The sequence below is a fragment of the Syngnathoides biaculeatus genome, chromosome 10 (genome assembly GCF_019802595.1).
Source record: "Syngnathoides biaculeatus isolate LvHL_M chromosome 10, ASM1980259v1, whole genome shotgun sequence".
Taxonomy (NCBI): domain Eukaryota; kingdom Metazoa; phylum Chordata; class Actinopteri; order Syngnathiformes; family Syngnathidae; genus Syngnathoides; species Syngnathoides biaculeatus.
Genome location: NC_084649.1, coordinates 31,852,020 through 31,867,959, shown reverse-complemented (window position 1 = coordinate 31,867,959; position 15,940 = coordinate 31,852,020). Strand labels below are relative to the sequence as shown.

The following is a 15,940-nucleotide window of genomic DNA, read 5'->3' as shown; positions in this document are numbered from 1 at the left end:
CCAGTGTCAGCTCATTTCTTTTCTCTCTGTCTGTTATGATTGTGTACAATTTTAACTGGTTTCAAATGACTTCTGCTGAATGTGACCCTTGTTCAGAGTCTTCTGTCCCCATGTTTCCTTCCGAAAACTCCCTTTCTACATTGGCTTCACAACATTTTCCAGACCTGACCGTTCTCGTTCGAAAGAGAAAATCTCATCCAATTTCATCACTTTTTTTTCTATTTGCACATATTACGTCAGTGATTGTATCTTTAAGTAACATCATATCTTTTTTACTTTTGCCATAATTACAGAGAGCTAACATAAGCAGCGTGTCTATCTGTTTTTTGCCCCACATTTCCCAGACTACTTTGTTAACTAAACAGTGGTGGTTGGCGGCGCATAAGGATGCTGTCATTGTCAAGTATGTATTTGAATTGCATGTAACAGCCAGTCACACCTCACTCATTGAAGAGCATTGACCTCACAGTTCTGAGAACCAGGGTTCAAATCCCTGCCCCACCTGCGTTCTCCCTGTGGGCGAGAGTTTTCTCCAGGAATTCCGGTTTCCTCCCACTTCCCAAAAACATGCATTAAATGGAGACTCTAAATTGCCTCTAGATGTGATTGTGAGTGTGACTGTTGTCTGTCTCTATGTGCTCTGCATGTGACGGACAACCAGTTCAGGGTGTACCTTGCTTCCTGCCCGTTGACAGCTGGGATACAATCCAACACTTCCATGACCCTCATGATGATAAGGCAGTTGTATTGCGTTTCTGACAATTTGATCTCACACACATCAACACAACACAAACACGATAGAATAGCTAACACGAAATAGGCATTCAAGAACAGAGTAGTTGAGCCACAACGGCGAATAGTCACCAATGTTGAACGAGTGTTCCCAAACAAGCAAATGTTCATCGCAGCGGGTATTCCAAGTTAGTGAAAGTTCCAGCAGCAGGCGTCCGTGTAGTTAGTGTTCCAAACAGCGTTGTTTCTCAGACCAGCGGAGAGGTCATAACAAGTAGCCCCGTTGTCCGTCCTTCTCATCCTTATGTAGTTATTTCTGGAAACATTTCAGGCTTCCGTGTCACAAAGGACACAAAGAGTTCGCGTCACTTGGACCCAAGCGCATTAGAGGAAACTGCGTTACATCGTAAGGACTTAAACCGCATTATAACAACTTAAAACCATAAAAGGAAAATAAAGAGAACAGAAAATAAAAATACACACACATAACATACTAAACAGATTTCACTTAACGTGTATGTTTTGGAGTGTAACCCCGTCAAATGAGGGAACGCTATACTGTTTCCTGTAGTGCACCTGGGCATTCAAAACTGATATATCATCATCCAAGGCCTCCACGAGCTTGTCATGACCATGACACTCACTGAATTGTTAATTTACCTAATATGGTAACTCTATCCGTCAAATTTTTAAAAATTCCAATGCCACATTTTTTTTCCTTTTTCCCCCAGCTGGACAATCCAGATGAGCAGGCAGCCCAGATCAGAAGAGAGCTGGATGGACGTTTACAAATGGCTGACCAGATCTCCCGTGTAAGCAAATAAGAAATGATGTCCAACATGTCTTAGTTCTGTATGATGATGATATAAAATAACAGTATAGTGCAATTAATATTGTTTTGATTTAAAAGAGCTATATAAAGTACTATCTTATTTCATAATTTATCAGAATCAGTTTTATTGGCCAACTGTGTAAAAAACCCACAAGGAATTTTTCTCCAGCAGTCGGTGCTGCCCTGTTACGACATTCAGAACAAAGAACAAGAGACATTTCTCATCCGCTATTCCTTCTAAGAGTCACAGATGTGTAAAATATAAAGTCTTCATTTAGAACAGTTAGGATATAAGAATGTCAATGTCCCACATTGAGTTAAGCTTATACAGAGTGCCTTTACCTGTATGCGGTATTTGTTATAGACCAGTGCAGTGACAATCATGCAAAGGGAGCAGTTTAAAGTAAAGAATCGTGCGATAGTCTCCAAAATATATAATACCAATACTAATTTGATCAGTATAATGTGAGTGAGTGTCCTAATAATGGCACAAGCCAGGTTTTACTGATCAAGAATTTAATGACTTAATTGCCAGAGGGAAGAAAAAAAAAACAGTTTGAATGCCTACTAGTTTTGACTTTCATTGATCTGTAGCACTTTCCCTACGGAAGGAGCTTGAAGAGCTGGTAGCCAGGATGTGGAGTATCCAAAAGGATCCTGCCCTCTCTGGACCTAGTTGGCGTTGCGTGCAAGTCTTCAATAGTGGATGGAGTCCTGCTGACAATCCATTTTCCGTTGCAGTCGGAGTTTGTCCTTTTTTGTGGCGGCTCCAACCCGGTCTGTGATGGAGGTACACAGTACTGATTGGATGACTGCTGTGTAGAAATGTCACAGCAGCTCTTGTGACAGGCCGCGCTTCCTCAGAAGCCGCAAGAAGTATTTCCTTTGTTGGGCTTTTTTGAGGATGGAGTTGATGTTCGTCTCACACTTCAGGTCCTCTGAGACTAATTACCAAGAAGTTGAAGGTCTCCATGGGTGACACAAGACAATTGGACAGGGTCAGGGGCAGCTGTGGGAAGGATTCCTCCTGAAGTCCACAATAATCTCAACAGTCTTTAGAGTGTTCAATGACAGGTTGTGTTGACCACACCAAAGCTCCAGTCTTGCCACTTCCTCTCGATATGCAGACTCGTCGCCGTCTTTGATGAGGCCAATGACCGCGGTGTAATCTGCGAACTTTAGGAGTTTGACAATCGGATGCCTGGAGGTGCAGTCGTTTGTGTAGAGCAAGGAAAGCAAAGGGGAGAGAGGACACAACCGTGCCCCGGTGCTGATAGTGCGCGTGGATGAGGTGGTGTCCCTCAGCCTCACCTGTGTCCTGCCCATTGTAGATCCACTGGGAGATGGCAGGCGAGATGCAGAGGTGGAGAAGTTTAGAGGAGAGGAGTTCATGGATGATGGTGTTTAACACAGAGCTAAAGTCCAGAACAGGATCCTCGCATAGGTACCCCCACTGTCAAGATGTTCAAGGATGAAATGCAGACCCATGTTGACAGCATCATCTGCAGACCTGTGAGCTGGATAGACAAACTGTAGTGGGTCCAGCTGGGGACCTGTGATGCTCTTGAGGTGGTCCAGCACAAGGCGTTCATAGGACTTCATGACCACAGATGTCAAGGGAACAGGCCTGTAGTCATTAAGACCTGAGACTGCTATTCCTTTTTTGGTATAATGGTGGAGCGTTTGAAACAGGCTGCCACTTCACCCAGTTCTAGAGACCTGTTGAAGATCTTTGTGAAGACAGAAGCAAGTTGGTCTGCGCAGTTTGAAGCAGGATGGGGACACAAGGTGTGGGCCTGGTGCTTTGTAAATCTTTTGTTGTTTGAAGATCTGTCTAACATCCCTTTCATGGATGTTACGGTGGAGTGGAATGTGATGCGGCTTGTGGTGCGGCTTGGTGGGTGCGTGGAGTGGAAATGTCTATTTCGAATCGACAGTAAAAGCTATTTAGGTCATCGGCTTGCTCACTTTTGTTTTCGACTGGGGGAGAACGTCGCTTGTAATTAGTGAGTGATTGTAATCCGTGCCAAACTAATTTGGAGTCATTAGCGCTGAGATGTTTTCCCGTTTAACCCTCTTTGCAATGATAGTTTTTTTTGCCATCTGATTTCTAGTGCGATTGTAGAGAGCCTTCTCCCCACTACGATATGCGATCTCTTTAGCCTGGTGGAGTTGCCTAAATCTGCCTTAAAACCATAGCTTGTTGTCATTCAGTGTGCGAAAAGTTTTTGTTGGTACACACACCTCTTCACAGAAACAGAAACGCGGTCACAGTATCCGTGAATTCAACTAGGGTGCGTGTTGAATTTTAAAGACACTCCAGTCTGTGCAAGCAGATTTGAACTTCTAATTTTTGTTTGTTGGTCCACTTTTTAACTGATTTTACCAAAGGCTTCACACACTCAAATGCTTGCCTGTATGTAGGTATTGAATACAGCAAGCAGTGATCAGAGAAGCAAATGGGTGCACATGTAACAGTGACCTAGTGTGTTATTTTCCCTCGTTGGACATTTCCCGTGCTACCTATATTTAGGGAGTTTGTGGTTAAATTTGGCAGTGTTAAATTCTCCTAGGAAATGAGCGGTTAATCTGGGTGTTTTTTCTCAACCTTGTTTATCTGCTCGGCGAGCGTTAGCAGTCACCCGCATCGCAGACCTCTTTCTCACAGGCCTTGAGAGTAGTTGGCGATCTAATGGTGAATAGAGCCTCTGCTGCTTGGAGAGATGTATCCATGATGTCTCTTGGAGATTAGCTGGATCACCAAGGAGTTGTGATGAAACTGAAAATTACATTTTGTTGGAGACCTTTTGGCAAGTTTGCTATATTCTCATATTCAAACGTTCACGTAGCTTCATGTCACAAAATTGTGAGCATGCAAGTGAGGATGAAGTGCTTTGATCTGTTTTTCCAAATGCAGAAATAGGTTGTGCATATAAAGGATTAATTGTTACATATATTGTCAACAATAAATTGAATTTGAAATCAGAATGGAAAATTGTGGCACATAAACATAATGTGCAGAATTACTTTTTACATTATATTAGGAATAGATTTAGTTTGAAAAAAAAACCTTTTAATTGGTGTTAAAAGTGAAGAAATTGCATGAAAAAAACAAGATATTTGGAATGACACTGGGAATAGACATACTTTAATTGCTTTAATGGGCCACATATAGAGGTGGGCTGGATCTGTCCCCTGGGGCTTGAGGTTGGCACCTGTGGTTAAGCAGAAGCAAACCGTTAGCTAACACTAATCTGTGGATCCTCGTCCCTCTGCTTGCAGTGTAAAGCTACCACCCCCCTCTAAAGCCAGTGCCCATTAAGAATGAAAGTAGATTTTCATCACAATGCAGCCAAATGACAGTCTTAAAACACAAATTACCTTGCCCTGTCCTGTTGACGTCTAAGATGAACGTTGGCATATGTGTCCATTATCCAAAGCTCACGTGGACAACAGTGACAACTAAGGGTTGTCTATGCTAATGTTATGGATTTCCGTCCCCTATTAAGTCCCTGTCTTACATCACCACACTGAAAAATATCCAAAATATGAAAAATATATGAAAACTGCCTTTTGGCTTTGAAATGATCGGTCTTTGGTGAGCAAACGCAATTTGCATGTTGCTTTGGATCTTGGCAGACAAACCAAGTGTTGGCATGGTTTTTATGTAAATCACCCCCACTGTATAGAATGGTCCACTATGACAAGATCACTTGTTTGGTTTCATACTTTGTGGGTGGCACCCCGCAGACCCAACTATTTGTATATATTTACAGTGAACAAAATAAGTATTTGAACACCTTGCTATATTGCAAGTTCTCCCACTTAGAAATCATGGAGGGGTCTGAAATCTTCATTGTAAATGCATGTCCACTCTGAGAGAGATAATCTAAAAAGAAAAATCCAGAAATCACAATGTATGATTTTTTTAATGATTTATTTGCATTATGCATCTGCAAATAAGTATTTGAACACCTGAGAAAACAAATAAGTATTTGAACACCTGAGAAAACAAATGTTAATATTTGGTACAGTAGCCTTTGTTTGCAGTTACAGAGATCAAACGTTTCCTGTAGTTGTTCATTGGGTATGCGCACACTGCGGGAGTGATTTTGGCCCACTCCTCCACACAGATGTTCTCTATATCAGACAGGTTTCTGGGCTGTCGCTGAGAAATACAGAGTTTCAGCTTCCTCCAAAGATTTTCTATTGGGTTTACGTCTGGAGACTGGCTAGCCCATGCCAAAACCATGATGTGCTTCTTACGGAGCCACTCTTTGGTTTTCCTGGCTGTGTGCTTCGGGTTATTGTCATGTTGAAAGATCTAGCCACGACCCATCTTCAATGCTTTGACTGAGAGGAAGAGGTTGTTCCCCAAAATCTCGCAAAACATGGCCACAGTCATCCTCTCCTTAATACAGTGCAGTCCTCCTGTTCCATGTGCAGAAAAACACCCCTAAAGCATGATGCTACCACCCCCATGCTTCCTAATAGAGATGGTGTTCTTGGTATGGAACTTATCATGCGTCTTCCACCAAACATAGTTAGTGGAATTATGACCAAAAAAAGTACCATTTTGGTCTCATCTGACCACAAAGCTTTCTCCCATGAGTCCTCTGTATCATCCAAATGGTCATTGGCTAATTTAGATGGGTCTTGGCATGTGCTGATTTAAGCAGGGGTACCTTCCGTGCCATGCATGATTTCAAACCATGACGTCTTATTTCCAACAGTCACCTTGGGAACAGTGGTCCTAGCTCTTTTCAGGTCATTGACCAAGTCCTATCATATAGTCCTGGGCGGATTCCTCACCTTTCTCAGGATCATTGAGACCCCACGAGGTGATATCTTGCATGGGGCTCCACTCCAATTGAGATTGACCGCCATGTTTAGTTTCTTCCATTTTCTAATGATTGCTCCAACACTGTACCTTTTTTCATCAAGCTGCTTGGCAATTTCTCCGTAGCCATTTCCAGACATGTGGAGTTGTACAATTTTGTCTCTGGTGTCTTTGCACAGCTCTTTGGTCTTGGCCATGCTACAAGTTTGAGTCTTACTAATTGTATGGGGTGGACAGGTGCAGCTAACCTGGATTTTTCTTTTTAGATTATCTCTCTCACAGTGGACATGCATTTACGATGAAAATTTCAGACCACTCCATGATTTCTAAGTGGGAGAACTTGCAATAGAGCAGGGTGTTCAAATACTTGTTTTCTTCACTGTACGTAAAAAGGACACTTTCCATATTTCAGCTTTAAGTTGTGAATTTGACTTTGTTTTACATTATTGACTAGAAGATGAGAGCGTTATGTAAACTGTTTAACAGATTTTTTTCATTCAAATGACAGGCGGCCCTAGTTAGTACCTGATGGATGTTGTGTGTTACTTGAGAGCATATAAATTACATGTAAAAGCCATTACATAAATGTTTTAAACATTAGCCATAACAGTGCAAAACTGTAGAGCCAGCCAAAACATGAATTATGAAGTCTGCTTCAGATAAACTAAAGAAACTCACAATTTTGTTTCAGTTACAACAATGTTGTTGGTTATGCTTTTTGCGAAGGTATCAAAATTTGATGTCAATTTGGGTCTTGCAATTTTTCAAACAGATCTAACATACCCATTATTTAAATTGGCTCTGTGGCATACTTTGTTGAAGTTCTCAATGCTGGTGGTCTGCTTACACACATACTGTGGGTAAATCCAAATCTCACCAGCATTCTATGTGCCATTTCCAGATTGTTTGGAAAACTGGCTTCTATGTGTGAGAGTGCGAAACTTGTTTTTGGTGAAAATCCTGTTGGGTTGGCAGGCCTTTTCAGAGTCTTAGGGCACGGTACACTGCCTAAAGTGGGTTTTTTTTTTCAGTTTATTTTCTTAAATTCCAAGAACCGACGGCAGAATTCTTCAAGTAGAAATAAGCATTTTTCAACACCACACTCAGTGAGACTTGTACTAACTTAACCAGCAGACAGTTACAGTATGTGAAATCCTTAGTAGCGGTCAGTAAATGAACTGATTGAAGTAAAAATGCTCAAGTCCTTTCATTTGAATAAAGAGAACAAGTTTGTGACTACACATTCCTGATGAGGTCAAGCTCCAATACAGACTTACACAGGGCTTGCTGATGGATTGTGCAGCATAGGAAAACTAGATCCTTGTCAGGGTTTTCCTCTCACTTTGTGTTGGATCCTTTTCATCAGCCCAATGTTTCTTCATGTCTATTTTGGTGGTCTGCAGTGAGATTGTTGGGTTAACTTCAGTCACTCAAGTCCTTGTTCCCCTTTAGGGATTCCATTCTCAAAAATCCCGTTTTTCGCAAAAATCTTTGCTCTCTGCTCACAATACTGCAATGATGCAGGGATGAACCAAACAACAACAAATGTTCCAGTAATTGAGTGTGGAGTGTGACATTTAGTAGACTCCAAGTACATTGCAATAAAATGTAGATGTGAATGGATTTTTTTTTTTTGCAGTTTTGTTAAATTGACCTATAAGTCTAAAATGCCTCAAATTAGGTTATTTTGATCAACAAATTAATCATTATGTTTACTTCCTGGTTTCATTAGCTTGGCGGAAGATTCCCTCGCTTTGTCTCAAAGGATATGGAGGGCATCTTCATTGAAGAGCTGCGGTCATCAGTCAACTTGCTGATGGCCAACCTGGAGAGCATGCCAGTGTCTAAAGGTGGAGAATTTAAGTTGCAGAAACTGAAACGAGGTCACAACACATCTATCATGGACATGGGACAGGAAGAAGAGAACAACCTTTCTAAATCCGACGTGGTGCTATCGTTTACCCTGGAGGTTGGTCAACAGTGATTGAATAAACGACAGTTTTTCTACAGTTTTTCTCTTTTTAGAAATATGGTATTTGTATTTATGCTCACTCACAATATCAATGTTCATCCTAAATCCTTCAAATTCATTTATTTTGTTTAACCAAGAATTCTATGTCATGTTAAGGTGCAGGAAGAGATTGGGAACTGCAGCAATGTACATTTGTTGTTATTGCTCGGATCAAATCCTAATCCACCTTGGGAGTCCTTTGGTTAAAACGGTCTTGACTTAAAACGTTTCGACCTTACAACGCCCGTCCGCCGTCTGCCATTTTGTCTACTTAATGTGCAGAATGCTCGTCCATGTTTGTGTATCGGGAGTATCTTCGTATTTTTTTGCCCTCCTTTTTAGACATTATGGCCCCCAAGAAGAAAGCTGTGACTTTTAGCAATGCTTCTGCAGCCAAAGGAGAATCCCTTACCATGGAAAGGAAGCTCAAGGTCATAAAAAGTTCGGCGAAAGGAGAGACATCGCTGAACATCGGTCAAGAGCTAGGCTTCAGTCGGTCGACCGTGATGGCAATTATTATAGACAAAGTCCGTATTTTAGCGCATTTGAAGGGTTCCGTTCCTACGTCGGATAGTGATCACAAAACAACGTTCTTTGATATTTATCGAGATGGAGAGGCGACTTATGTTATGGATTGAGAACCAGATTCCTTTGAAATAGGTAAGCACAGCCTTCCCTTCTTCTCAATCTACCTCTCAGCAGTAATGGTAAGTACAACATCTTATTTGTTTATTTCAGCATTTTTGTTTTTTATACAAAGTATTTTGACATAAATTATGACTTTAATGGTGAAATCCGACTTGCAACGCAATTCGAGTTACATTACAAGCATAGGAACGAAAAGCGTTCATAACCAGAGGACTCCCTGTACTGTATTTGATTCAAATCACACTTTTGGTTGACAAACAGCGAAAATTATTCTTTTTCAGGATTTTCTTTACCCTGGAAAACATTGGATCCTAATGTGACCTGGCAGCTCAACAATATTTGAGACGTTCAGTCTTTTAATTCACAATAAATAAAGATTAATTACCATTAAACAACAAAACATGTTAGTTTCATCCATTCATCTATTATTTTTTCAATCCTGCTTGTCCTGCTTCATTTGTTTTATTTTCCAGAAGAGATGGGCAGATACCAACAAAACATTGCCTGTGATTTTAATTTGTCTGCTGTAGCTAATTACTCTGAGATAATTACAGGCAGCAATTAGCTTGTGTTTTCCAGCTGTTTTTGTTGATTTTAATTTCAGTCTTTGGTGCTGCTGAGATTATGTAATAATATATGGAGACAAAATGAAAAAAAAAAGTTAAATATTTTAAAAACCACAAACATTTTAAACTATGACAGATATATAATGTTGGGTTGGCTTGAATGAATAAGTCTTCTAATGCTCCCTGTTTATCTGCAATTTCTACAAATTTGCACAGCTCTCTATTGAGATAATACAAGTAATTTGCCATTATACATGATTAATTTTACATCCCATTGATATCAAACCATCCAGTTGTGTATCTTAATTGTGCAGATCCTCTTTGTTTCAAAATTCAATGTTTCAGGTAAGATAAAATGCGGGATTTTTTTTGCTGATTATTCTAAGTTTAAAACATCTTGAAGCTCTTCATTTGGCTCATATGTCCTCTGGCATTGTGTAAAGCTGTGACTTTGTGTGTTGCAGGTGGTCATTACGGAGGTGCAAGGTCTTAAGTCTTTGGCTCCAAACAGAATTGTGTACTGCACTATGGAGGTCGAAGGAGGGCACAAACTGCAGACAGACCAGGCTGAAGCTTCTAAACCCATGCAAGTCTCTCCACACACAACCTCAAAAATATTTTAAAACATGCAAAAATGTAGCCTTAGTGGCCAACCAGTCAGAGATCAAGAGCCACATTTTTTACTGTGTTACAGCATAGAACCACATCATACACATGAAAGAGCCAGAGTCACATCATACAGATAAAAATCATTCCCTCCTCACACACATTCCTTTGCTCAGGCAGATTTATCGTAAATGTCACACATCAACATGATAATAAAAATTGACTCCTACTGAGTACCAAGCCCAGAAGCCAGTAATTTTTAAAAATTAAAATTGTGTCCGCTTTCTCACATAGACAATCTACTAGTTCAACCAAGTCTTGTCTTGTATGTCACAACCCTCATCTAAAGCAACATTGAAAAATTCATGATTTGGGGTCTGAGTGCAAGTGTGAATCAATAGCCATGCTAATGTCTGGTATTATCTGTTCAGTGTGGTGGGACAGTTGACGGTCTGATACCATTGGTTTAAGATTTTCTTTTCATCAAACATGATTTCAGCAAGGGTGACATGGTCGGATCAGCTGGTAAAGCGTTGGCATCACAGTTCTGAGGACCCAGGTTGGACTGTTTGTCTTGATGTGCCTTGTGATTGGCTGGGAACCAGTTCAGGTTGTACCCCACCTCCTGCCCGTTGGGAGATCCAGCACTCCCCGCGACCCTTGTGAGGATAAGCGGCAAAGAAAATGGATCATCCTGTCATCCTTGACATTATACATTAGTGTGATGTAATTGTCAAGTGGCTGTACAGCACGGTTAGGAAATAGGAAGTTTACTGTTTCTGTGATGACAAGTTAAATTTAGTGCTCTTGAGACTTCATCACGAACAGCATTTTGCATTTTTGGAGTGACGATAGGTTGCACGAGTTCAGATTTTTTTTTCAAGGTGATGCTGATGTGACACATGGGTTTGGGCAGGAGGACGGATACACCCTGAACTGAACTGGATTGAGGAAGGGTACACCCTGAACACCCTGAACTGCAATTGACTGTTGCCACTCAATTTGGGACAGCGGCATATGGAGACAGCCAACAGTCGCACTCACTATCACACCTGGGGGCAATTTAGAGTCTCCATTAAATGAATATTTTTGGGATGTGTGAAGAAACCGGAGTGCCTGGAGAAAACTCACAGAGGTACAGGGAGAACATGCAAACTCCACACAGATGGGGCCGGGATTTAAACCCTGGTCCTCAAAACTGTGAGGCCAATGCTCTACTGCCGCTTCACCATGCCTCCTTGATGATATCAATGATGTACTTTTTTTCAGGATACTAATATAATTTTAAAAAAGGGATTGGAAGGGAATACTTTGTCATTAAACGATATCGTCAGACAACGGACAGCTCATACGTTGAATTCATGAAGAACATACACAGAACATTTTCACAATACATCTGAGAAAGGCATGTGGTTTTCATTTTGCTCCATAGAGGGATCACTTCATGTCAGGGGAAATAATGCAGTAGAAGAAATGTGATTTATCATTAAAAGGCATCATGCATAAATAATGTTTGGCCAGTCAATCCACTCATTATGTTGTTTATACAATGCATGATGATGATATGAATCATTTGTTCTTCTTTGGAAAATTCAGTAGAAGAAATACATTGTGTGCTCATTTGAGTTTCCAGAAACTGTCCCATTTATTAATTACCAGTAGGACTGTCACTGTCTGTTGAATTCAGAATTTATAAACAGTTTGAAAGCTTCTGTCTTTGAACTCAACCCACCAAATTTAACCATTTTATGAAATACAACATTTAAACCTTTACCGTATATTAGTCGGAAGGTTTCTGCCCCAGATTATGTGATTTTCCTGTGACTGATTGGCCATCAGACAAGGGTGAGTCTGCTTTCATCTGAAGTAAATTGTCTGTACAATCTGTTTAACTACGTGAGACAGCCAAAATGTTCAACTGAAGTCCTCACTGCAATGCTGATTTGCTGACAATTAATTAACTGTTTCCAGTTGGGGAACCCAGGGGGATTTCACAACAACACAGCCCTTACCTGCTGTCAAAGTGAAGCTCTTCACCGAAAGCACCGGAGTGCTGGCCCTGGAGGATAAAGAGCTTGGAAGGGTAAATATAAAGGCTTGCAAGACTCAAAATCATCATACTTTAGAGCAGGGGTCGGCAAACTCACATTGATGTTTAAAATTTGACATGCAGGCGAAAACACAAGCAGATGCTTGTATATGAAAAATAAACAAAAAAAAAGGCATCATAAAGTTAGTACTTAGATTTACATAGAATCCGAACCATGTTGTTTTGCTCATTGTCCAAACCGCTTATCCTCACAAGGGTCACAGGAGTGTCAGAGCCTATCCTAGCTAACATTGGTCAAAAGGCAGATGACACCCTGAACTGGTTACCAGTCAGTAAAAGACACCATCACTGAGTGGGTAGCGATCACACGCTGGCCACACCAAAGTCAGGCGTGAGCATCACTCCACCATCAGTGACCTGTGTTATTTTTTTGATCACTTTTTTTTTTTGTGCCAGTGAATCAAAGTCTGACATTTGAAGCAATTGTCAAAGAGCAGCTGTGTCAGGAATCACTTAAAAAAAATAATAATAATCTTAACTGTACCCACACGTTACAGGTATTTGAACCAATAACTTAAAGGTCAAGTGTCATCCCTACAAACATTCTAAAATAGATATTGTAATGAAAAATACATATAACATTATTCACTTCAATGTCTATACGAAAAAAATAAATGTGAGTGGAGAGGTCATCCATGCGCAAAGTTGCAGAAGTGTCATTCTACGACATCCAAGTGGTCGCCATATTGGCTGCATCCCCTGTCCGTGACGTCACCCGGACATTCGCCAATGAAAACATGCGGTGGAACCTACTATGGGAGACGAACATGCCTCTTCTGGCACGGAAGCTCTTTTCGAAAAGGAGAACATCGCACAACATAACACTATTGTTTCGAGCAATATTCAGATGATATGTGATCACGGCCAAACCGCCTCCAGTGTGGCTCGTTTTGGGTGCTGAGGTGGCTTATCACGGAGCCGAGCCGTGCTGCTTTAGGGGGTTGTTCATAGCCGCTGCAGTACGCGATGAACAACACCGTCGAGCAGGTGCACTTTACTGCGTTGTCGTTGCACGCGGCTGAGTGAGGCATTGTTGGCTGCGTTCTTCAGAGCCGCCATCGTCCTCAAACCCGACGCGCACCCTTTGCCAAAGCCATGACCAGCGAATGCGGCACCTCAACCGGTCTGGCTCATTTTCAGCGCTGAGGTGGCTTATCACGGAGCTGAGCCGTGCTGGTTTAGGGCATTGTTCATAGCCGCCGCCGACCGCGATGAACAACACCGTCGAGCCGGGGCGGTTTACGGTGTTGTCATCGCACGCGGCTGAGTTCGGCATTGTCTGCAGCATTGTTCAGACCCAGCGCCGTCTGCAAGCCCGACGCGCAGCCTTCGCTAACGAAGCGACGCAGCAGCCCGACGCCGTCCGACGCGCACATCGACACATTTAGCACGCCTATCATATGTACCCGGATCTTTTGTCACGTTACGAGAGACGGATTACGTGGTCCGCCCCAAACTATTATTTTTTTTGTAGCTGTATACACATCTACCTGTCATTTGGAACCCACAAAGCTCTCGTCCTCTGCACCCGTGCAATCCATTTTTCACGACGAACCGGGTCTCTTGCAAACTTATGAAGGGTAAATCCATCCTCCCGAGTGTTCAAGCAATGTCCAGCAATGCAACGAGCCGGCATTTTGGCTAACACGAAGGAACAACGAGCTACCATCCCGGAGGTAAAACTAAGAGAAACAAACGAGTCCACCTGAGGGCGGTCCTGTCCTGTACGTCACTTCCTGCTTCTTTTCAAAAACAACTCACAAATACACCTTTTACAAAGCAAAACAGAGATGGCGTGGTGATTGTTTAAATTGTGCATTTCTTTACATTTTTAAGGTATTGGACCGTCACTGTGCATTGTTGATTAAAAAAAAAATAATCGCCTCCCAATCCCTTTCTTTCCACTACACACACAACTGCAAGCTTTGTGGATTGTTAAACATTTACAAATGTTAGGGTGATGAACCTTCAAATTATCATCATACAGTCAGCCTTTGCTGAGAAATGTTATAAACTCAGTAGTAATTGCATTCTGAATCAGAATTATGATTCTGATTAATATGTAACAACAGACAAGGAATTTGTCTGCAGTAGTTGGTGCCACCCTACTACAATACGACATACAATAAGAACTCACAGTTGTGCAAAGTTGTGCAACGATGCCTGCGATTGGCTGGCAAACAGTTGAAGGTGTACCCTCCCTCCTGCCTGATGACAGCTGGGATAGGCTCCAGCACTCCCCTCGACCCTCATGAGGATAAGCGGCTCAGAAAATGGATCAATGGATGTGCAATGATGTGGTCTTCTAGTATTTAGAGCAGTTTTGGTGTCCCCATTAGAGCAATAGTCCAGTGAAATGACAATTGTACTAATGGTCTCAAAGACTTCAAGGAATGTATGTAGTTAAAAGTGAGGAGTCGTGTGATAGTCTATCGTATACAATACTAATACTGATTGCACCAGCAGGGTGTGACAAGAATAGCTTGATGCAGAAAACTGGCAGATTGTTGCGGTGGAATTATAAGTTAACTATTCAGGAATTTAATAATTTAATTGCAAGAGGGAAGAAGCTTTTGGAATGCCTGTTAATTTTGGTGTGCATTGATTGGTACCGCCTACCCGATGGAAGGAGTTGGTGGCCAGGATGTGGAGGGTCAGATAGTATCCTCCCCACTCTTGTCTTAGTTCTAGTGGCATGCAAGTCCTCAAGGTAGGTAAGGTGGTGCTGACAATCCGTTCAGCAGTTTTGGTTGTCAGTTGTAATCAGACTTTGTCCTTTTTTTCGATCACAGTCAAATCAGATAGTGATGGAGGCACACAGTACTGTTTGATGAACAGGAGCTCTTGTGGGATGCCGTGTTTCCTCAGAAGTCACAAGAAGGAAATTCTTTGCTGGGCTTTTTTGAAGTTGGAGTTGATGTTTGTCTCCCACTTCAGATCCGGTGAGACTGTAATTCTCAACAAGTTGAAGGTCTCAACGGTTGACACAAGTCAGGACAGCTTGAGAAGGAGCTGTGGTGAAGGATGCTCCATGAAGTCCACAATCATTTCTACAGACTTCAGTGTGTTGAGCTCCAGGTTGTGTTGGCCACACCAAAGCTCTAGGCTCTCCACTTCCTATTGTTACGCAGACTTGTGGCAATCTTTGATGAACCCATTGACTGCAGTGTCATCTGCGAATTTCAGGGGTTTGACAGCCTGATGCCTTGAGGTGCAGTCATTCATGTAGAGAGTGAAGAGCATCGGGTGGAGGACACAATCTTGGGACGCCCTGGATGGTGATGGTACATATGAATGAGGTGGTGTCTCCCAGCCTTACCTACTGTGTCCTGCCCATCAGGAAGCTATAGATCCACTGGCAGATGGCAGGTGAGACGCTGAGCAAGAGAAGCTTGGAGGGGAAGAGTTTGGGGATGATGATGTTAAATGCAGAGAAAAGTCCACAAACAGGATCCTTGCATAGGTATTGTTGGAGGCCGCTTTTTTCCTCCCCGCGTGTTCGTTTAATTTCGGGTAGTGAGAATGTTGGTTATCCAAATACAGGCTGGAGATGATGAACAGTTTCTTCGAAGCTTTTACTTACAGAATATTCTGG

General features: G+C 41.9%; 1 protein-coding gene across 9 annotated transcripts in view; it reads left to right on the top strand.

The window, feature by feature from the left end:
• The first annotated feature begins 6 nt into the window (after nucleotides 1–6).
• LOC133506929 (calcium-dependent secretion activator 1) overlaps nucleotides 7–15,940 on the top strand; it is a 231,611-nt gene continuing 215,677 nt past the window's right edge. For 5 of the 9 annotated variants that reach the window (XM_061831312.1, XM_061831313.1, XM_061831310.1 and 2 more), the window contains exons 1-5: nucleotides 7–1,138; nucleotides 1,464–1,544; nucleotides 8,137–8,373; nucleotides 10,094–10,215; nucleotides 12,207–12,318. In XM_061831312.1, coding sequence (XP_061687296.1) covers nucleotides 1,524–1,544; nucleotides 8,137–8,373; nucleotides 10,094–10,215; nucleotides 12,207–12,318 — 492 coding nt within the window. In that variant the 5' untranslated portion in view covers nucleotides 7–1,138; nucleotides 1,464–1,523. The other 4 variants (XM_061831316.1, XM_061831315.1, XM_061831317.1 and 1 more) reach the window with 4 other exon arrangements.